This window comes from Cyanistes caeruleus, unplaced genomic scaffold (assembly GCF_971803275.1).
Source record: "Cyanistes caeruleus unplaced genomic scaffold, bCyaCae1.hap1.1 HAP1_SCAFFOLD_125, whole genome shotgun sequence".
NCBI classification, from domain to species: domain Eukaryota; kingdom Metazoa; phylum Chordata; class Aves; order Passeriformes; family Paridae; genus Cyanistes; species Cyanistes caeruleus.
Genome location: NW_028255922.1, coordinates 257,061 through 279,776, shown reverse-complemented (window position 1 = coordinate 279,776; position 22,716 = coordinate 257,061). Strand labels below are relative to the sequence as shown.

Genomic DNA, 22,716 nt, shown 5'->3' with positions numbered 1-22,716 from the left:
AATATCCCACAAAATCTTGACCAAGTTCCACAGAATCTAAGATAATTGACTCAAAATTCTTCTTGTCTCCTCAATATCTCCCAAAATTTCACAAAACCCCCACGCAATTCCAGAAACAGCCCACAAAATTTAAGGAACAATCCCACAAAATGGCAGAAAACTCCCACCAAATTCCCTACATCTTCTCAAAACCCTACCAGATTCCAGAAACATCCCACAAAATCTCCACAAATTTCCACACAATCTAAGAAAACTCCACAAAATTCTTCAAGTCTCCTCAGAATCCCAAAAAATTCCACAAATATTCCACAAAATTCTTAAAAATGTCACCAAATTCCAGAAACATCCCACAAAATCTCCTCCAATTTCCACAAATTTCCAGAAAAATCCCACAAAATTCTTCAAGTCTCCTCAATATCCCTCAAAATTCCACAAAACCCCCACGTAATTCCAGAAATATCCCACAAAATTTAAGGAACAATCCCACAAAATGACAGAAAACTCCCACCAAATTCCCTAAAACTTCTCAAAACTCTACCAAATTCCTGAAACATCCCACAAAATCTCCACAAATTTCCACACAATCTAAGAAAATTCCCACAAAATTCTTCAAGACTCCTCAATACCCCAAAAAATTCCACAAAAATTCCACAAAATTCTTAAAAATGTTACCAAATTCCAGAAACATCCCATAAAATCTCCTCCAATTTCCACACAATTCCAGAAATATCCTTCAACATTTTTCAATTCTTATCAATATCCCACAACATTCCAGAAAAATCCCATAAAATGGCACAAAACTCCCACAAAATTCCCTAAGTAGTCTCTAAACTCGACCAAATTCCAGAAACATCCCACAAAATCTCCACAAATTTCCACACAATCTAAGAAAATTCCGCAAAATTCTTCAAGTCTCCTCATAATTCCACAAAATTCCACAAAAATTCCACAAAATTCTTAAAAATGTCACCAAATTCCAGAAACATCCCACAAAATCTCCTCCAATTTCCACACAATTCCAGAAATATCCTTCAAAATTCTTCCAGTCTCATCAATATCCCACAACATTCCCGAAAAATTTCACAACATTCAGAAAAAATCCCACAAAATTGCAGCCAAATCCCACAAAATTGCAGAAAAGTCACAAAAAAATCCTTAAATCTTCTCAAAACCATATCAAATATTTGAAATATCCCACAAAATCTTTACCAAGTTCCACAGAATCTAAGATAATTGACTCAAAATTCTTCTTGTCTCCTCAATATCTCCCAAAATTCCACAAAACCCCCACGTAATTCCAGAAACAGCCCACAAAATTTAAGGAACAATCCCACAAAATGGCAGAAAATTCCCACCAAATTCCCTAAAATTTCTCAAAACCCTACCAGATTCCAGAAACATCCCACAAAATCTCCACAAATTTCCACACAATCTAAGAAAATTCCACAAAATTCTTCAAGTCTCCTCAGAATCCAAAAAAATTCCACAAAAATTCCACAAAATTCTTAAAAATGTCACCAAATTCCAGAAACATCCCACAAAATCTCCTCCAATTTCCACACAATTCCAGAAATATCCTTCAACATTTTTCAATTCTTATCAATATCCCACAACATTCCAGAGAAATCCCATAAAATGACAGAAAACTCCCGCCAAATTCCTTACATCTTCTCAAAACCCTACCAGATTCCAGAAACATCCCACAAAATCTCCACAAATTTCCACACAATCTAAGAAAATTCCACAAAATTCTTCAAGTCTCCTCAGAATCCCAAAAAATTCCACAAAAATTCCACAAAATTCTTAAAAATGTCACCAAATTCCAGAAACATCCCACAAAATCTCCACAAATTTCCACAAATTTCCAGAAAAATCCCACAAAATTCTTCAAGTCTCATCAACATCCCTCAAAATTCCACAAAACCCCCACGTAATTCCAGGAATATCCCACAAAATTTAAGGAACAATCCAACAAAATGGCAATAAACTTCCACAAAATTCCCTAAATTGTCTCTATACCCGAACAAATTCCAGAAACATCCCACAAAATCTCCACAAATTTCCACACAATCTAAGAAAAATCCCAGAAAATTCTTCAACTCTCCTCAATACCCCACAAAATTCCACAAATATTCCACAAAATTCTTAAACTTGTCACCAAATTCAAGAAACATCCCACAAAACCTCCTCCAATTTCCACACAATTCCAGAAATAGCCTTCAAAATTCTTCAAGTCCCATCAATATCCCACAACATTCCTGAAAAATTTCACAACATTCAGAAAAAATCCCACAAAATTGCAGCCAAATCCCACAAAATTGCAGAAAAGTCACAAAAAAATCCTTAAATCTTCTCAAAACCATATCAAATATTTGAAATATCCCACAAAATCTTTACCAAGTTCCACAGAATCTAAGATAACTGACTCAAAATTCTTCTTGTCTCCTCAATATCTCCCAAAATTCCACAAAACCCCCACGTAATTCCAGAAAAATCCCACAAAATTTAAGGGACAATCCCACAAAATGGCAGAAAACTTCCACCAAATTCCCTAAAATTTCTCAAAACTCGACCAAATTCCAGAAACATCCCACAAAATCTCCATCAATTTCCACACAATTCCAGAAATGTCCTTCAAAATTCTTCAATTCTCATCAATATCCCACAACATTCCAGAAAAATCCCATAAAATGGCAGAAAACTCCCACCAAATTCCCTAAAACTTCTCAAAACTCTACCAAATTCCTGAAACATCCCACAAAATCTCCACAAATTTCCACACAATCTAAGAAAATTCCCACACAATTCTTCAAGTCTCCTCAGAATCCCACAAAATTGCACAAAAATTCCACAAAATTCTTAAAAATGTCACCAAATTCCAGAAACATCCCATAAAATCTCCTCCAATTTCCACACAATTCCAGAAATATCCTTCAACATTTTTCAATTCTTATCAATATCCCACAACATTCCAGAGAAATCCCATAAAATGACAGAAAACTCCCACCAAATTCCCTACACCTTCTCAAAACCCTACCAGATTCCAGAAACATCCCACAAAATCTCCACAAATTTCCACACAATCTAAGAAAATTCCACAAAATTCTTCAAGTCTCCTCAGAATCCAAAAAAATTCCACAAAAATTCCACAAAATTCTTAAAAATGTCACCAAATTTCAGAAACATCCCACAAAATCTCCTCCAATTTCCACAAATTTCCAGAAATATCCTTCAAAATTCTTCAAGTCTCATCAACATCCCTCAAAATTCCACAAAACTCCCACGTAATTCCAGAAATATCCCACAAAATTTAAGGAACAATCCCACAAAATGACAGAAAACTACCACAAAATTCCCTAAATTGTCTCTATACCCGAACAAATTCCAGAAACATCCCACAAAATCTCCACAAATTTCCACACAATCTAAGAAAAATCCCAGAAAATTCTTCAACTCTCCTCAATACCCCACAAAATTCCACAAAAATTCCACACAATTCTTAAACTTGTCACCAAATTCCAGAAACATCCCACAAAACCTCCTCCAATTTCCACACAATTCCAGAAATATCCTTCAAAATTCTTCAAGTCTCATCAATATCCCACAACATTCCAGAAAAATCCCACAACATTCAGAAAAAATCCCACAAAATTGCAGCCAAATCCCACAAAATTGCAGAAAAGTCACAAAAAAATCCTTAAATCTTCTCAAAACCATATCAAATATTTGAAATATCCCACAAAATCTTGACCAAGTTCCACAGAATCTAAGATAATTGACTCAAAATTCTTCTTGTCTCCTCAATATCTCCCAAAATTTCACAAAACCCCCACGCAATTCCAGAAACAGCCCACAAAATTTAAGGAACAATCCCACAAAATGGCAGAGAACTCCCACCAAATTCCCTACATCTTCTCAAAACCCTACCAGATTCCAGAAACATCCCACAAAATCTCCACAAATTTCCACACAATCTAAGAAAACTCCACAAAATTCTTCAAGTCTCCTCAGAATCCCAAAAAATTCCACAAATATTCCACAAAATTCTTAAAAATGTCACCAAATTCCAGAAACATCCCACAAAATCTCCTCCAATTTCCACAAATTTCCAGAAAAATCCCACAAAATTCTTCAAGTCTCCTCAATATCCCTCAAAATTCCACAAAACCCCCACGTAATTCCAGAAATATCCCACAAAATTTAAGGAACAATCCCACAAAATGACAGAAAACTCCCACCAAATTCCCTAAAACTTCTCAAAACTCTACCAAATTCCTGAAACATCCCACAAAATCTCCACAAATTTCCACACAATCTAAGAAAATTCCACAAAATTCTTCAAGTCTCCTCAGATTCCCAAAAAATTCCACAAAAATTCCACAAAATTCTTAAAAATGTCACCAAATTCCAGAAACATCCCACAAAATCTCCACAAATTTCCACAAATTTCCAGAAAAATCCCACAAAATTCTTCAAGTCTCATCAACATCCCTCAAAATTCCACAAAACCCCCAGGTAATTCCAGGAATATCCCACAAAATTTAAGGAACAATCCAACAAAATGGCAATAAACTTCCACAAAATTCCCTAAATTGTCTCTATACCCGAACAAATTCCAGAAACATCCCACAAAATCTCCATCAATTTCCACACAATTCCAGAAATGTCCTTCAAAATTCTTCAATTCTCATCTATATCCCACAACACTCCAGAAAAATCCCATAAAATGGCAGAAAACTCCCACCAAATTCCCTACACCTTCTCAAAACCCTACCAGATTCCAGAAACATCCCACAAAATCTCCACAAATTTCCACACAATCTAAGAAAATTCCACAAAATTCTTCAACTCTCCTCAATACCCCACAAAATTCCACAAAAATTCCACAAAATTCTTAAAAATGTTATCAAATTCCAGAAACATCCCATAAAATCTTCACCAATTTCCACACAATTCCAGAAATGTCCTTCAAAATTCTTCAATTCTCATCAATATCCCACAACACTCCAGAAAAATCCCATAAAATGGCAGAAAACTCCCACAAAATTCCCTACATCTTCCCAAAACCCTACCAGATTCCAGAAACATCCCACAAAATCTCCACAAATTTCCACACAATCTAAGAAAATTCCACAAAATTCTTCAAGTCTCCTCAGAATCCCACAAAATTCCACAAAAATTCCACAAAATTCTTAAAAATGTCACCAAATTCCAGAAACATCCCACAAAACCTCCTCCAATTTCCACACAATTCCAGAAATATCCTTCAAAATTCTTCAAGTCTCATCAATATCCCACAACATTCCAGAAAAATCCCACAACATTCAGAAAAAATCCCACAAAATTGCAGCCAAATCCCACAAAATTGCAGAAAAGTCACAAAAAAATCCTTAAATCTTCTCAAAACCATATCAAATATTTGAAATATCCCACAAAATCTTGACCAAGTTCCACAGAATCTAAGATAATTGACTCAAAATTCTTCTTGTCTCCTCAATATCTCCCAAAATTTCACAAAACCCCCACGCAATTCCAGAAACAGCCCACAAAATTTAAGGAACAATCCCACAAAATGGCAGAAAACTCCCACCAAATTCCCTACATCTTCTCAAAACCCTACCAGATTCCAGAAACATCCCACAAAATCTCCACAAATTTCCACACAATCTAAGAAAACTCCACAAAATTCTTCAAGTCTCCTCAGAATCCCAAAAAATTCCACAAATATTCCACAAAATTCTTAAAAATGTCACCAAATTCCAGAAACATCCCACAAAATCTCCTCCAATTTCCACAAATTTCCAGAAAAATCCCACAAAATTCTTCAAGTCTCCTCAATATCCCTCAAAATTCCACAAAACCCCCACGTAATTCCAGAAATATCCCACAAAATTTAAGGAACAATCCCACAAAATGACAGAAAACTCCCACCAAATTCCCTAAAACTTCTCAAAACTCTACCAAATTCCTGAAACATCCCACAAAATCTCCACAAATTTCCACACAATCTAAGAAAATTCCCACAAAATTCTTCAAGACTCCTCAATACCCAAAAAAATTCCACAAAAATTCCATAAAATTCTTAAAAATGTTACCAAATTCCAGAAACATCCCACAAAACCTCCTCCAATTTCCACACAATTCCAGAAATATCCTTCAAAATTCTTCAAGTCTCATCAATATCCCACAACATTCCCGAAAAATCCCACAACATTCAGAAAACATCCCACATAATTGCAGCCAAATCCCACAAAATTGCAGAAAAGTCACAAAAAAATCCTTAAATCTTCTCAAAACCATATCAAATATTTGAAATATCCCACAAAATCTTTACCAAGTTCCACAGAATCTAAGATAATTGACTCAAAATTCTTCTTGTCTCCTCAATATCTCCCAAAATTCCACAAAACCCCCACGTAATTCCAGAAACAGCCCACAAAATTTAAGGAACAATCCCACAAAATGGCAGAAAACTCCCACCAAATTCCATAAAACTTCTCAAAACTCTACCAAATTCCTGAAACATCCCACAAAATCTCCACAAATTTCCACACAATCTAAGAAAATTCCCACAAAATTCTTCAAGTCTCCTCAGCATCTTACAAAATTTCACAAAAATTCCACAAAATTCTTAAAAATGTCACCAAATTCCAGAAACATCCCATAAAATCTCCTCCAATTTCCACACAATTCCAGAAATATTCTTCAACATTTTTCAATTCTTATCAATATCCCACAACATTCCAGAGAAATCCCATAAAATGACAGAAAACTCCCGCCAAATTCCTTACATCTTCTCAAAACCCTACCAGATTCCAGAAACATCCCACAAAATCTCCACAAATTTCCACACAATCTAAGAAAATTCCACAAAATTCTTCAAGTCTCCTCAGAATCCCAAAAAATTCCACAAAAATTCCACAAAATTCTTAAAAATGTCACCAAATTCCAGAAACATCCCACAAAATCTCCACAAATTTCCACAAATTTCCAGAAAAATCCCACAAAATTCTTCAAGTCTCATCAACATCCCTCAAAATTCCACAAAACCCCCAGGTAATTCCAGGAATATCCCACAAAATTTAAGGAACAATCCAACAAAATGGCAATAAACTTCCACAAAATTCCCTAAATTGTCTCTATACCCGAACAAATTCCAGAAACATCCCACAAAATCTCCACAAATTTCCACACAATCTAAGAAAAATCCCACAAAATTCTTCAACTCTCCTCAATACCCCACAAAATTCCACAAAAATTCCACAAAATTCTTAAACTTGTCACCAAATTCCAGAAACATCCCACAAAACCTCCTCCAATTTCCACACAATTCCAGAAATATCCTTCAAAATTCTTCAAGTCCCATCAATATCCCACAACATTCCTGAAAAATTTCACAACATTCAGAAAAAATCCCACAAAATTGCAGCCAAATCCCACAAAATTGCAGAAAAGTCACAAAAAAATCCTTAAATCTTCTCAAAACCATATCAAATATTTGAAATATCCCACAAAATCTTTACCAAGTTCCACAGAATCTAAGATAATTGACTCAAAATTCTTCTTGTCTCCTCAATATCTCCCAAAATTCCACAAAACCCCCACGTAATTCCAGAAACAGCCCACAAAATTTAAGGAACAATCCCACAAAATGGCAGAAAACTCCCACCAAATTCCCTAAAACTTCTCAAAACCCTACCAAATTCCAGAAACATCCCACAAAATCTCCACAAATTTCCACACAATCTGAGAAGATCCCACAAAATTCTTCAAGTCTCCTCAGAATCTTACAAAATTCCACAAAAATTCCACAAAATTCTTAAAAATGTCACGAAATTCCTGAAACATCCCACAAAATCTCCTCCATATCCAACAAAATAAAAAGAAAACCTCATAAAATGGCAGAGAACTCCCACAAAATTCCCTAAATAATCTCTAAACTCGACCAAATTCCAGAAACATCCCACAAAATCTCCATCAATTTCCACACAATTCCAGAAATGTCCTTCAAAATTCTTCAATTCTCATCTATATCCCACAACACTCCAGAAAAATCCCATAAAATGGCAGAAAACTCCCACCAAATTCCCTACACCTTCTCAAAACCCTACCAGATTCCAGAAACATCCCACAAAATCTCCACAAATTTCCACACAATCTAAGAAAATTCCACAAAATTCTTCAACTCTCCTCAATACCCCACAAAATTCCACAAAAATTCCACAAAATTCTTAAAAATGTTATCAAATTCCAGAAACATCCCATAAAATCTTCACCAATTTCCACACAATTCCAGAAATGTCCTTCAAAATTCTTCAATTCTCATCAATATCCCACAACACTCCAGAAAAATCCCATAAAATGGCAGAAAACTCCCACAAAATTCCCTACATCTTCCCAAAACCCTACCAGATTCCAGAAACATCCCGCAAGATCTCCACAAATTTCCACACAATCTAAGAAAATTCCACAAAATTCTTCAAGTCTCCTCAGAATCCCACGAAATTCCACAAAAATTCCACAAAATTCTTAAAAATGTCACCAAATTCCAGAAACATCCCACAAAATCTCCTCCATATCCAACAAAATTAAAAGAAAACCCTATAAAATGGCAGAATACTCCCACAAAATTCCCTAAATAATCTCTAAACTCGACCAAATTCCAGAAACATCCCACAAAATCTCCATCAATTTCCACACAATTCCAGAAATGTCCTTCAAAATTCTTCAATTCTCATCAATATCCCACAACACTCCAGAAAAATCCCATAAAATGGCAGAAAACTCCCACCAAATTCCCTAAAACTTCCCAAAACTCTACCAAATTCCTGAAACATCCCACAAAATCTCCACAAATTTCCACACAATCTAAGAAAAACCCCACAAAATTCTTCAACTCTCCTCAATACCCCACAAAATTCCACAAATATTCCACAAAATTCTTAAACTTGTCACCAAATTCCAGAAACATCCCACAAAATCTCCACAAATTTCCACACAATTCCAGAAATATCCTTCAACATTTTTCAATTCTTATCAATATCCCACAACACTCCAGAAAAATCCCATAAAATGGCAGAAAACTCCCACAAAATTCCCTACATCTTCCCAAAACCCTACCAGATTCCAGAAACATCCCGCAAAATCTCCACAAATTTCCACACAATCTAAGAAAATTCCACAAAATTCTTCAAGTCTCCTCAGAATCCCACAAATTTCCAGAAAAATCCCACAAAATTCTTCAAGTCTCATCAACATCCCTCAAAATTCCACAAAACCCCCAGGTAATTCCAGGAATATCCCACAAAATTTAAGGAACAATCCAACAAAATGGCAATAAACTTCCACAAAATTCCCTAAATTGTCTCTATACCCGAACAAATTCCAGAAACATCCCACACAATCTCCACAAATTTCCACACAATCTAAGAAAAATCCCACAAAATTCTTCAACTCTCCTCAATACCCCACAAAATTCCACAAATATTCCACAAAATTCTTAAACTTGTCACCAAATTCCAGAAACATCCCACAAAACCTCCTCCAATTTCCACACAATTCCAGAAATATCCTTCAAAATTCTTCAAGTCTCATCAATATCCCACAACATTCCCGAAAAATCCCACAACATTCAGAAAACATCCCACAAAATTGCAGCCAAATCCCACAAAATTGCAGAAAAGTCACAAAAAAATCCTTAAATCTTCTCAAAACCATATCAAATATTTGAAATATCCCACAAAATCTTGACCAAGTTCCACAGAATCTAAGATAATTGACTCAAAATTCTTCTTGTCTCCTCAATATCTCCCAAAATTTCACAAAACCCCCACGCAATTCCAGAAACAGCCCACAAAATTTAAGGAACAATCCCACAAAATGGCAGAAAACTCCCACCAAATTCCCTACATCTTCTCAAAACCCTACCAGATTCCAGAAACATCCCACAAAATCTCCTCCATATCCAACAAAATTAAAAGAAAACCCCATAAAATGGCAGAATACTCCCACAAAATTCCCTAAATAATCTCTAAACTCGACCAAATTCCAGAAACATCCCACAAAATCTCCATCAATTTCCACACAATTCCAGAAATGTCCTTCAAAATTCTTCAATTCTCATCTATATCCCACAACACTCCAGAAAAATCCCATAAAATGGCAGAAAACTCCCACCAAATTCCCTAAAACTTCTCAAAACTCTACCAAATTCCTGAAACATCCCACAAAATCTCCACAAATTTCCACACAACCTAAGAAAAACCCCACAAAATTCTTCAACTCTCCTCAATACCCCACAAAATTCCACAAAAATTCCACAAAATTCTTAAACTTGTCACCAAATTCCAGAAACATCCCACAAAATCTCCACAAATTTCCACACAATTCCAGAAATATCCTTCAACATTTTTCAAATATTATTAATATCCCACAACATTCCAGAAAAATCCCATAAAATGGCAGAAAACTCCCACCAAATTCCCTAAAACTTCTCAAAACCCTACCAAATTCCTGAAACATCCCACAAAATCTCCACAAATTTCCACACAATCTAAGAAAATTCCCACAAAATTCTTCAAGTCTCCTCAGCATCTTACAAAATTGCACAAAAATTCCACAAAATTCTTAAAAATGTCACCAAATTCCAGAAACATCCCATAAAATCTCCTCCAATTTCCACACAATTCCAGAAATATCCTTCAACATTTTTCAATTCTTATCAATATCCCACAACATTCCAGAGAAATCCCATAAAATGACAGAAAACTCCCGCCAAATTCCTTACATCTTCTCAAAACCCTACCAGATTCCAGAAACATCCCACAAAATCTCCACAAATTTCCACACAATCTAAGAAAATTCCGCAAAATTCTTCAAGTCTCCTCAGAATCCCAAAAAATTCCACAAAAATTCCGCAAAATTCTTAAAAATGTCACCAAATTCCAGAAACATCCCACAAAATCTCCACAAATTTCCACAAATTTCCAGAAAAATCCCACAAAATTCTTCAAGTCTCATCAACATCCCTCAAAATTCCACAAAACCCCCAGGTAATTCCAGGAATATCCCACAAAATTTAAGGAACAATCCAACAAAATGGCAATAAACTTCCACAAAATTCCCTAAATTGTCTCTATACCCGAACAAATTCCAGAAACATCCCACAAAATCTCCACAAATTTCCACACAATCTAAGAAAAATCCCAGAAAATTCTTCAACTCTCCTCAATACCCCACAAAATTCCACAAAAATTCCACAAAATTCTTAAACTTGTCACCAAATTCCAGAAACATCCCACAAAACCTCCTCCAATTTCCACACAATTCCAGAAATAGCCTTCAAAATTCTTCAAGTCCCATCAATATCCCACAACATTCCTGAAAAATTTCACAACATTCAGAAAGAATCCCACAAAATTGCAGCCAAATCCCACAAAATTGCAGAAAAGTCACAAAAAAATCCTTAAATCTTCTCAAAACCATATCAAATATTTGAAATATCCCACAAAATCTTTACCAAGTTCCACAGAATCTAAGATAACTGACTCAAAATTCTTCTTGTCTCCTCAATATCTCCCAAAATTCCACAAAACCCCCACGTAATTCCAGAAAAATCCCACAAAATTTAAGGGACAATCCCACAAAATGGCAGAAAACTTCCACCAAATTCCCTAAAATTTCTCAAAACTCGACCAAATTCCAGAAACATCCCACAAAATCTCCATCAATTTCCACACAATTCCAGAAATGTCCTTCAAAATTCTTCAATTCTCATCAATATCCCACAACATTCCAGAAAAATCCCATAAAATGGCAGAAAACTCCCACCAAATTCCCTAAAACTTCTCAAAACTCTACCAAATTCCTGAAACATCCCACAAAATCTCCACAAATTTCCACACAATCTAAGAAAATTCCCACACAATTCTTCAAGTCTCCTCAGAATCCCACAAAATTGCACAAAAATTCCACAAAATTCTTAAAAATGTCACCAAATTCCAGAAACATCCCATAAAATCTCCTCCAATTTCCACACAATTCCAGAAATATCCTTCAACATTTTTCAATTCTTATCAATATCCCACAACATTCCAGAGAAATCCCATAAAATGACAGAAAACTCCCACCAAATTCCCTACACCTTCTCAAAACCCTACCAGATTCCAGAAACATCCCACAAAATCTCCACAAATTTCCACACAATCTAAGAAAATTCCACAAAATTCTTCAAGTCTCCTCAGAATCCAAAAAAATTCCACAAAAATTCCACAAAATTCTTAAAAATGTCACCAAATTCCAGAAACATCCCACAAAATCTCCTCCAATTTCCACAAATTTCCAGAAATATCCTTCAAAATTCTTCAAGTCTCATCAACATCCCTCAAAATTCCACAAAACTCCCACGTAATTCCAGAAATATCCCACAAAATTTAAGGAACAATCCCACAAAATGACAGAAAACTACCACAAAATTCCCTAAATTGTCTCTATACCCGAACAAATTCCAGAAACATCCCACAAAATCTCCACAAATTTCCACACAATCTAAGAAAAATCCCAGAAAATTCTTCAACTCTCCTCAATACCCCACAAAATTCCACAAAAATTCCACACAATTCTTAAACTTGTCACCAAATTCCAGAAACACCCCACAAAACCTCCTCCAATTTCCACACAATTCCAGAAATATCCTTCAAAATTCTTCAAGTCTCATCAATATCCCACAACATTCCAGAAAAATCCCACAACATTCAGAAAAAATCCCACAAAATTGCAGCCAAATCCCACAAAATTGCAGAAAAGTCACAAAAAAATCCTTAAATCTTCTCAAAACCATATCAAATATTTGAAATATCCCACAAAATCTTTACCAAGTTCCACAGAATCTAAGATAATTGACTCAAAATTCTTCTTGTCTCCTCAATATCTCCCAAAATTTCACAAAACCCCCACGCAATTCCAGAAACAGCCCACAAAATTTAAGGAACAATCCCACAAAATGGCAGAAAACTCCCACCAAATTCCCTACATCTTCTCAAAACCCTACCAGATTCCAGAAACATCCCACAAAATCTCCACAAATTTCCACACAATCTAAGAAAACTCCACAAAATTCTTCAAGTCTCCTCAGAATCCCAAAAAATTCCACAAATATTCCACAAAATTCTTAAAAATGTCACCAAATTCCAGAAACATCCCACAAAATCTCCTCCAATTTCCACAAATTTCCAGAAAAATCCCACAAAATTCTTCAAGCCTCCTCAATATCCCTCAAAATTCCACAAAACCCCCACGTAATTCCAGAAATATCCCACAAAATTTAAGGAACAATCCCACAAAATGACAGAAAACTCCCACCAAATTCCCTAAAACTTCTCAAAACTCTACCAAATTCCTGAAACATCCCACAAAATCTCCACAAATTTCCACACAATCTAAGAAAATTCCCACAAAATTCTTCAAGACTCCTCAATACCCCAAAAAATTCCACAAAAATTCCACAAAATTCTTAAAAATGTTACCAAATTCCAGAAACATCCCATAAAATCTCCTCCAATTTCCACACAATTCCAGAAATATCCTTCAACATTTTTCAATTCTTATCAATATCCCACAACATTCCAGAGAAATCCCATAAAATGGCACAAAACTCCCACAAAATTCCCTAAGTAGTCTCTAAACTCGACCAAATTCCAGAAACATCCCACAAAATCTCCACAAATTTCCACACAATCTAAGAAAATTCCGCAAAATTCAAGTCTCCTCATAATTCCACAAAATTCCACAAAAATTCCACAAAATTCTTAAAAATGTCACCAAATTCCAGAAACATCCCACAAAATCTCCTCCAATTTCCACACAATTCCAGAAATATCCTTCAAAATTCTTCCAGTCTCATCAATATCCCACAACATTCCCGAAAAATTTCACAACATTCAGAAAAAATCCCACAAAATTGCAGCCAAATCCCACAAAATTGCAGAAAAGTCACAAAAAAATCCTTAAATCTTCTCAAAACCATATCAAATATTTGAAATATCCCACAAAATCTTTACCAAGTTCCACAGAATCTAAGATAATTGACTCAAAATTCTTCTTGTCTCCTCAATATCTCCCAAAATTCCACAAAACCCCCATGTAATTCCAGAAACAGCCCACAAAATTTAAGGAACAATCCCACAAAATGGCAGAAAATTCCCACCAAATTCCCTAAAACTTCTCAAAACCCTACCAGATTCCAGAAACATCCCACAAAATCTCCACAAATTTCCACACAATCTAAGAAAATTCCACAAAATTCTTCAAGTCTCCTCAGAATCCCAAAAAATTCCACAAAAATTCCACAAAATTCTTAAAAATGTCACCAAATTCCAGAAACATCCCACAAAATCTCCACAAATTTCCACAAATTTCCAGAAAAATCCCACAAAATTCTTCAAGTCTCATCAACATCCCTCAAAATTCCACAAAACCCCCACGTAATTCCAGGAATATCCCACAAAATTTAAGGAACAATCCAACAAAATGGCAATAAACTTCCACAAAATTCCCTAAATTGTCTCTATACCCGAACAAATTCCAGAAACATCCCACAAAATCTCCACAAATTTCCACACAATCTAAGAAAAATCCCAGAAAATTCTTCAACTCTCCTCAATACCCCACAAAATTCCACAAAAATTCCACAAAATTCTTAAACTTGTCACCAAATTCCAGAAACATCCCACAAAACCTCCTCCAATTTCCACACAATTCCAGAAATAGCCTTGTCCTGGGTTGCAGTATATTCTATCACCATCCTCATGTACTGTTGAAACCAGGTGAGGCAGTGCTCCCTGCCTCCCCCCCCCCCCCCCCCCCGGGCTACCTTCTGTTAATGGGCCCATCAATGCCCTGCCCCATGACTCATAGATAACTTCCCCCTGTATTGTCCCCTGTTAATGGGCCCACCACTGCCTTGCTGCATGACTCAGAGATAACTTCCTCCTGGACTGTTTTCTGTTAATGGCTCATCAAGGCCTTATCTCATGACTCACCATCCCATTGTGAGATGCTCCTCCCCGAGGGAGGAGCCAAGCATTCCACACTGGATATAAGCTGAGAATTCGAACACCACAGCAGCCCTTACCTACGGGACTTCCAGAGGACAGGAGCTACTGCTGGACTTTCAGCTGAAGACCAGACCCCCTTTCTTCCAGAGGATCACGCTTCAACAAGACCACCTCATCTGGACGACTACCATCACCCTAACAGGGTTCCAGGCTGTATTCTGACTCTGTCAGTGTTTTTGATATTATTGCATTTATTCTTTTTATCATTTTCCTATTAAATTATAATTCTGACTTGCGATCTCTCACTGGTTTGATTTCAAACTAGTACATATTTTGGCGCCCAACGTGGGGCATTAACCTGAGAGAAAGTCAGAATTGCAATTTCATATTAACAGAAACCTATCCACCATGGTGGTTGGCTTGTCTATATGGGTACTGTATCTTGCTCTCTATATTTTCCCTCACATGGGGAACTACTTGCCTGTTGTATTGCTCCTGTTGAGACCAGGGAATGGTATGAGAATTGCTTTATTGGTTTATTATGCTTATGGCATGATAACCTGTGAGGCAATGAATACCATTCGGAATATATACTCAATTTTGTTTGCTTGTCCTAGTCTGGGCTGCTACATCTGGGACCTTCTCAACAATCGCACCCTGCCCTTGGTGGGAAGAGTGGAGAGTGGTTTCTTCCAGCCTTTCAGGTCAGGCACAGCAGTTTTTAAAAATATTGAGTTCTCTCTGGATGCCAAGGACAGCCTAGTCTTGCTGTTTTGTTTTCTCTGCATGGCCTGCACCATGTACACCATGCTTAGAAACAAAGCACTGTTTGGTGTGGTACAGCGTCTTCTTGAGGAGGAAGAGAAAAGAACCAAGAGCAGAGCAACAGCATCCATGACCACACAGACTGCCACAGAGGAGAAAGGAACCAAGAGCAAAGCCACAGCGTCCGTGTCTACGCAGACTGCCACAGAGGAGAAAGAAACCAAGAGCAAAGCAACAGCATCCGTGTCCACTCAGACTGCCACAGAGGAGAAAGGAACCAAGAGCAAAACAACAGCGTCCATGTCTACGCAGACGACCACAGAGGAGAAAGGAACCAAAAGGGCCATGAGCACCTCCACACAAACAGTCACCGAACCAGAGCAGCCTAAACCGGTAGAAGTTGCCCCCATTCAGAAAAAGAAATCAAAAAGCAAATCAGTCCGCATAGTGACTGATGAGGGTGAGGCAGGACCTTCACACGCAGCGGAGGAGACAGAACCAGAGATTATCACTCGCTCTCTATCCCTAGGTGAGCTGCGTGACCTGCGGAGGGAATTCACCCGCCAGACGAACGAGTCCATCCTAACCTGGCTGCTCCGCATCTGGGACGCTGCAGCAAACGACACCATCCTGGATGGAAGTGAGGCCAGGCAACTGGGATCGCTGTCCCGGGATGTGGTCATTGACCAGGGGATTGGGAGAACCCAAGAAACTCTCAGCCTCTGGAGGCGACTGCTGACAAGTGTAAGGGACAGATACCTCTGCAAAGAAGACCTCCAGGTGCACCAGGGAAAATGGAGCACAATGGAACAGGGTATCCGATGCCTGAGGGAGTTGGCTGTGCTGGAGATCATTTTTGCAGAAGATGAGAGATTTCCTAAGAGCCCAGATGGTGTCCAGTGCACGTCACAGATGTGGCTGAGATTTGCACGGCTTGGACCAGAGATGTACTCCCGTTACCTGGCAACACTGCAATGGAGGGAAGGTGAGGACAGGGTGGGTGTCCTGGCCAATAAACTAAGAATCTACGAGGACACTGTCACTGCCCCGTTTCGCACCCATGTCTCATCTGTGGAAACAAGGCTGGCTGAGCAAGTCCGGAGCTTGATTGAAGAGGGCCATCAGAAACTAAAAAAGGAACTTAAGGAAGAAATTTACCACGTCTCCCCAGAACCAACAAGAGTCTCTGCTATTAGGAGTAGGCATTCCCCAGCCAGGGAGAAAGGATACACTCCACGAGGTAACCTCTGGTTTTTTCTCCAGGAGCATGGAGAAGACATGAGGAAGTGGGATGGAAAACCCACCTCCTCCTTAGCAGCCCGGGTACGTGAACTAAAAAGAGGGACAACTACCACAAGGAGCTCATCTAGAGCCAGCGCCGCTCCGGTCTCTCGTGGCCAGAACATCAGAAGGTATAGAAATGATGATATGAGTGATCCTCTTGAAGGGACATCAAGAGCATATTCACCGGAGGAGAGCAACGTGCACCATGACCAGGATTAGAGGGTCCCTGCCTCTAGCCAGGTAGAGGAGAGGGACAACCGGATCTATTGGACAGTGTGGATCCGATGGCCTGGCACATCTGACCCACAAAGATATACGGCTTTGGTTGATACCGGCGCTCAATGCACTCTAATGCCATCAAGGTATGTGGGAGCGGAACCCATTTCTATTTCTGGGGTGACAGGGGGATCCCAGGAGCTCACGGTACTGGAAGCTGAAGTGAGTTTAACTGGGAATGAGTGGCAGAAACACCCCATCGTGACTGGTCCAGAGGCCCCATGCATCCTCGGCATAGATTACCTCAGGAACGGGTACTTCAAAGACCCAAAAGGTTATCGCTGGGCTTTTGGGATAGCTGCTCTAGAGACAGAAGGCATCAGACAACTGAGTACCTTGCCTGGTCTCTCAGACAACCCTTCTGCTGTGGGACTACTGAGAGTTGAAGAACAACAGGTACCAATTGCCAGAGCAACAGTGCACCGTCGGCAATACCGCACCGACAGAGACTCTGTGGTCCCCATCCATACGATGATTCGTGAGCTGGAGAGCCAAGGGGTGGTCAGCAAGGCTCGTTCACCCTTTAACAGCCCCATATGGCCAGTGCGTAAGTCCAGTGGAGAATGGAGACTGACGGTGGATTACCGTGGACTGAATGAAGTCACGCCACCACTGAGTGCAGCCGTACCAGACATGCTGGAGCTTCAGTATGAGCTGGAATCCAAGGCAGCAAAGTGGTACGCGACCATTGATATTGCAAATGCGTTTTTCTCCATTCCTCTGGCAGCAGAGTGCAGGCCTCAGTTTGCCTTCACCTGGAGGGGTGTGCAGTATACCTGGAACCGACTGCCCCAGGGGTGGAAGCACAGTCCTACTATCTGCCATGGACTGATCCAGACTGTGCTAGAAAAGGGTGAGGCTCCAGAACACCTGCAGTACATTGATGACATCATTGTGTGGGGGAACACGGCAGCAGAAGTATTTGAGAAGGGACAGAAGATCATCCAGATTCTCCTGAAGGCTGGTTTTGCCATCAAAAGGAGCAAAGTCAAGGGACCTGCCCGGGAGATCCAGTTCCTGGGGGTAAAGTGGCAAGATGGACGGCGTCAGATTCCCACTGAAGTCATCAATAAGATCACTGCGATGTCTCCACCGACCAACAAGAAGGAAACACAAGCTTTCCTAGGTGCCATAGGCTTTTGGAGAATGCACATTCCTGAATATAGCCAGATTGTGAGCCCTCTCTACCTGGTTACCCGCAAGAAGAACAATTTCCATTGGGGCCCTGAACAGCAACAAGCTTTCGCCCAGATCAAGCAGGAAATCGCTCATGCGGTAGCCCTTGGTCCAGTCAGAACGGGGCCAGAAGTGAAAAACGTGCTCTACTCTGCAGCCGGGAACAATGGTCTGTCCTGGAGCCTTTGGCAGAAGGTGCCTGGTGAGACTCGGGGTCGACCACTGGGATTCTGGAGCCGAAGCTACAGAGGATCCGAGGCCAACTACACCCCAACAGAGAAGGAAATTTTGGCCGCCTATGAAGGAGTCCAAGCTGCCTCAGAGGTCATTGGTACTGAAGCGCAGCTGCTTCTGGCACCCCGACTGCCGGTGCTGGGGTGGATGTTCAAGGGAAAGATTCCTTCCACGCATCATGCCACCGATGCTACTTGGAGCAAATGGATTGCCCTCATTACACAGCGTGCCCGTATTGGAAACCTGAACCGCCCTGGGATTCTGGAAATTATAACAAACTGGCCTGAAGGTGAGACTTTTGGATTATCTTCTGAAGAAGAGGAGCAAGTGACACGTGCTGAGGAAGCCCCACCATATAATGAGCTACCGGAGAGTGAAAGACGATATGCCCTCTTCACCGATGGTTCCTGCCGAATTGTAAGCACTAACCGGAAATGGAAAGCTGCTGTATGGAGCCCCACACGACGAGTTGCACAAGCTACCGAGGGAGAGGGTGGATCGAGTCAGGTCGCAGAACTTAAAGCTGTCCAGCTGGCTTTAGATATTGCTGAAAGAGAGAAGTGGCCGAGGCTCTATCTCTACACTGACTCCTGGATGGTAGCTAATGCTCTGTGGGGATGGCTGGATCGCTGGAGAAAAGCCAACTGGCAGCGCAGAGGGAAACCCATCTGGGCCGCTGAGATTTGGCAGGACATCGCCGCTCGGGTGGAGAAGCTGATCGTGAAGGTTCGACACGTGGATGCTCATGTACCCAAAAGTCGGGCTAATGAAGAGCACCGTAACAATGAGCAGGTGGATCGAGCTGCCAAGGTGAAAATATCACAGGTGGATCTGGACTGGCAGCACAAGGGAGAATTATTTTTAGCTCGTTGGGCCCATGATGCCTCTGGTCATCAGGGACGAGATGCAACGTACCGATGGGCTCGTGAGCGAGGGGTGGACCTTACTATGGACAGCATCTCACAGGTTATCCACAACTGCGAGACCTGCGCTGCAATCAAACAGGCCAAGCGGGTGAAGCCTCTGTGGTACGGTGGAAGATGGTCCAAGTACAGGTATGGGGAAGGCTGGCAAATTGACTACATCACCCTTCCCCAAACCCGCCAAGGCAAGCGCTACGTGTTGACCATGGTGGAAGCAACCACTGGATGGCTGGAGACATACCCTGTGCCTCATGCTACTGCCCGGAACACCATCTTGGGCCTGGAAAAGCAAGTCCTTTGGAGACATGGCACCCCTGAGAGAATCGAGTCAGACAACGGGACGCATGTCAAGAACAGCCTCGTAAGTACTTGGGCCAGAGAACATGGAATTGAATGGATCTATCATATCCCTTATCATGCACCAGCTGCTGGGAAAGTTGAACGGTGCAATGGACTACTCAAGACTACCCTAAAAGCACTTGGTGGAGGAACCTTCAAAAATTAGGAAGTGAACTTAGCAAAGGCCACCTGGATGGTTAACACCAGAGGATCCATCAATCGAGCTGGTCCTGCCCAGTCTGAACCCTTGCACACGGTGGATGGAGATAAAGTCCCTGTGGTACACATGAGAGGTATGTTAGGAAAGACTGTTTGGATTAATCCCACCTCAGGCAAGAGCAAACCTATCCGTGGGATTGTCTTCGCTCAAGGACCTGGTTGCACTTGGTGGGTAATGCGGAAAGATGGGGAAACCCGATGTGTGCCACAAGGAGACCTCATTTTAAGTGAGAACTGTGTGTAAGGTTCCATTGTATATATATATATATATGTGTGTGTGTGTGTGTGGAGTTTAAGGAAGGTACTGATTTGGAATTATGTAGATGGTAATAGAATAAGGGGTGGATTATGTCCTGGGTTGCAGTATATTCTATCACCATCCTCATGTACTGTTGAAACCAGGTGAGGCAGTGCTCCCTGCCTCCCCCCCCCCCCCCCGGGCTACCTTCTGTTAATGGGCCCATCAATGCCCTGCCCCATGACTCATAGATAACTTCCCCCTGTATTGTCCCCTGTTAATGGGCCCACCACTGCCTTGCTGCATGACTCAGAGATAACTTCCTCCTGGACTGTTTTCTGTTAATGGCTCATCAAGGCCTTATCTCATGACTCACCATCCCATTGTGAGATGCTCCTCCCCGAGGGAGGAGCCAAGCATTCCACACTGGATATAAGCTGAGAATTCGAACACCACAGCAGCCCTTACCTACGGGACTTCCAGAGGACAGGAGCTACTGCTGGACTTTCAGCTGAAGACCAGACCCCCTTTCTTCCAGAGGATCACGCTTCAACAAGACCACCTCATCTGGACGACTACCATCACCCTAACAGGGTTCCAGGCTGTATTCTGACTCTGTCAGTGTTTTTGATATTATTGCATTTATTCTTTTTATCATTTTCCTATTAAATTATAATTCTGACTTGCGATCTCTCACTGGTTTGATTTCAAACTAGTACAAGCCTTCAAAATTCTTCAAGTCCCATCAATATCCCACAACATTCCTGAAAAATTTCACAACATTCAGAAAAAATCCCACAAAATTGCAGCCAAATCCCACAAAATTGCAGAAAAGTCACAAAAAAATCCTTAAATCTTCTCAAAACCATATCAAATATTTGAAATATCCCACAAAATCTTTACCAAGTTCCACAGAATCTAAGATAACTGACTCAAAATTCTTCTTGTCTCCTCAATATCTCCCAAAATTCCACAAAACCCCCACGTAATTCCAGAAAAATCCCACAAAATTTAAGGGACAATCCCACAAAATGGCAGAAAACTTCCACCAAATTCCCTAAAATTTCTCAAAACTCGACCAAATTCCAGAAACATCCCACAAAATCTCCATCAATTTCCACACAATTCCAGAAATGTCCTTCAAAATTCTTCAATTCTCATCAATATCCCACAACATTCCAGAAAAATCCCATAAAATGGCAGAAAACTCCCACCAAATTCCCTAAAACTTCTCAAAACTCTACCAAATTCCTGAAACATCCCACAAAATCTCCACAAATTTCCACACAATCTAAGAAAATTCCCACACAATTCTTCAAGTCTCCTCAGAATCCCACAAAATTGCACAAAAATTCCACAAAATTCTTAAAAATGTCACCAAATTCCAGAAACATCCCATAAAATCTCCTCCAATTTCCACACAATTCCAGAAATATCCTTCAACATTTTTCAATTCTTATCAATATCCCACAACATTCCAGAGAAATCCCATAAAATGACAGAAAACTCCCACCAAATTCCCTACACCTTCTCAAAACCCTACCAGATTCCAGAAACATCCCACAAAATCTCCACAAATTTCCACACAATCTAAGAAAATTCCACAAAATTCTTCAAGTCTCCTCAGAATCCAAAAAAATTCCACAAAAATTCCACAAAATTCTTAAAAATGTCACCAAATTCCAGAAACATCCCACAAAATCTCCTCCAATTTCCACAAATTTCCAGAAATATCCTTCAAAATTCTTCAAGTCTCATCAACATCCCTCAAAATTCCACAAAACTCCCACGTAATTCCAGAAATATCCCACAAAATTTAAGGAACAATCCCACAAAATGACAGAAAACTCCCACAAAATTCCCTAAATTGTCTCTATACCCGAACAAATTCCAGAAACATCCCACAAAATCTCCACAAATTTCCACACAATCTAAGAAAAATCCCAGAAAATTCTTCAACTCTCCTCAATACCCCACAAAATTCCACAAAAATTCCACACAATTCTTAAACTTGTCACCAAATTCCAGAAACATCCCACAAAACCTCCTCCAATTTCCACACAATTCCAGAAATATCCTTCAAAATTCTTCAAGTCTCATCAATATCCCACAACATTCCAGAAAAATCCCACAACATTCAGAAAAAATCCCACAAAATTGCAGCCAAATCCCACAAAATTGCAGAAAAGTCACAAAAAAATCCTTAAAT

General features: G+C 39.7%; 3 protein-coding genes across 5 annotated transcripts in view; 2 read left to right on the top strand and 1 right to left on the bottom strand.

Annotated features, from left to right (window-relative positions):
- LOC147646091 (serine/threonine-protein kinase PAK 1-like) overlaps nt 1–22,716 on the top strand; it is a 230,347-nt gene that overhangs the window by 109,283 nt on the left and 98,348 nt on the right. The gene's annotated exons all lie outside the window — the stretch shown is intronic.
- LOC147646093 (uncharacterized) overlaps nt 1–22,716 on the bottom strand; it is a 228,306-nt gene that overhangs the window by 117,955 nt on the left and 87,635 nt on the right. The gene's annotated exons all lie outside the window — the stretch shown is intronic.
- On the top strand, nt 16,348–21,187 carry LOC147646095 (uncharacterized). Its single transcript, XM_086873942.1, has 4 exons — nt 16,348–16,803; nt 17,082–17,141; nt 17,266–17,464; nt 18,106–21,187. Exon 4 carries the CDS (start codon nt 18,462–18,464, stop codon nt 20,214–20,216), a length of 1,755 nt encoding a protein of 584 aa, XP_086730068.1. The 5' UTR covers nt 16,348–16,803; nt 17,082–17,141; nt 17,266–17,464; nt 18,106–18,461; the 3' UTR covers nt 20,217–21,187.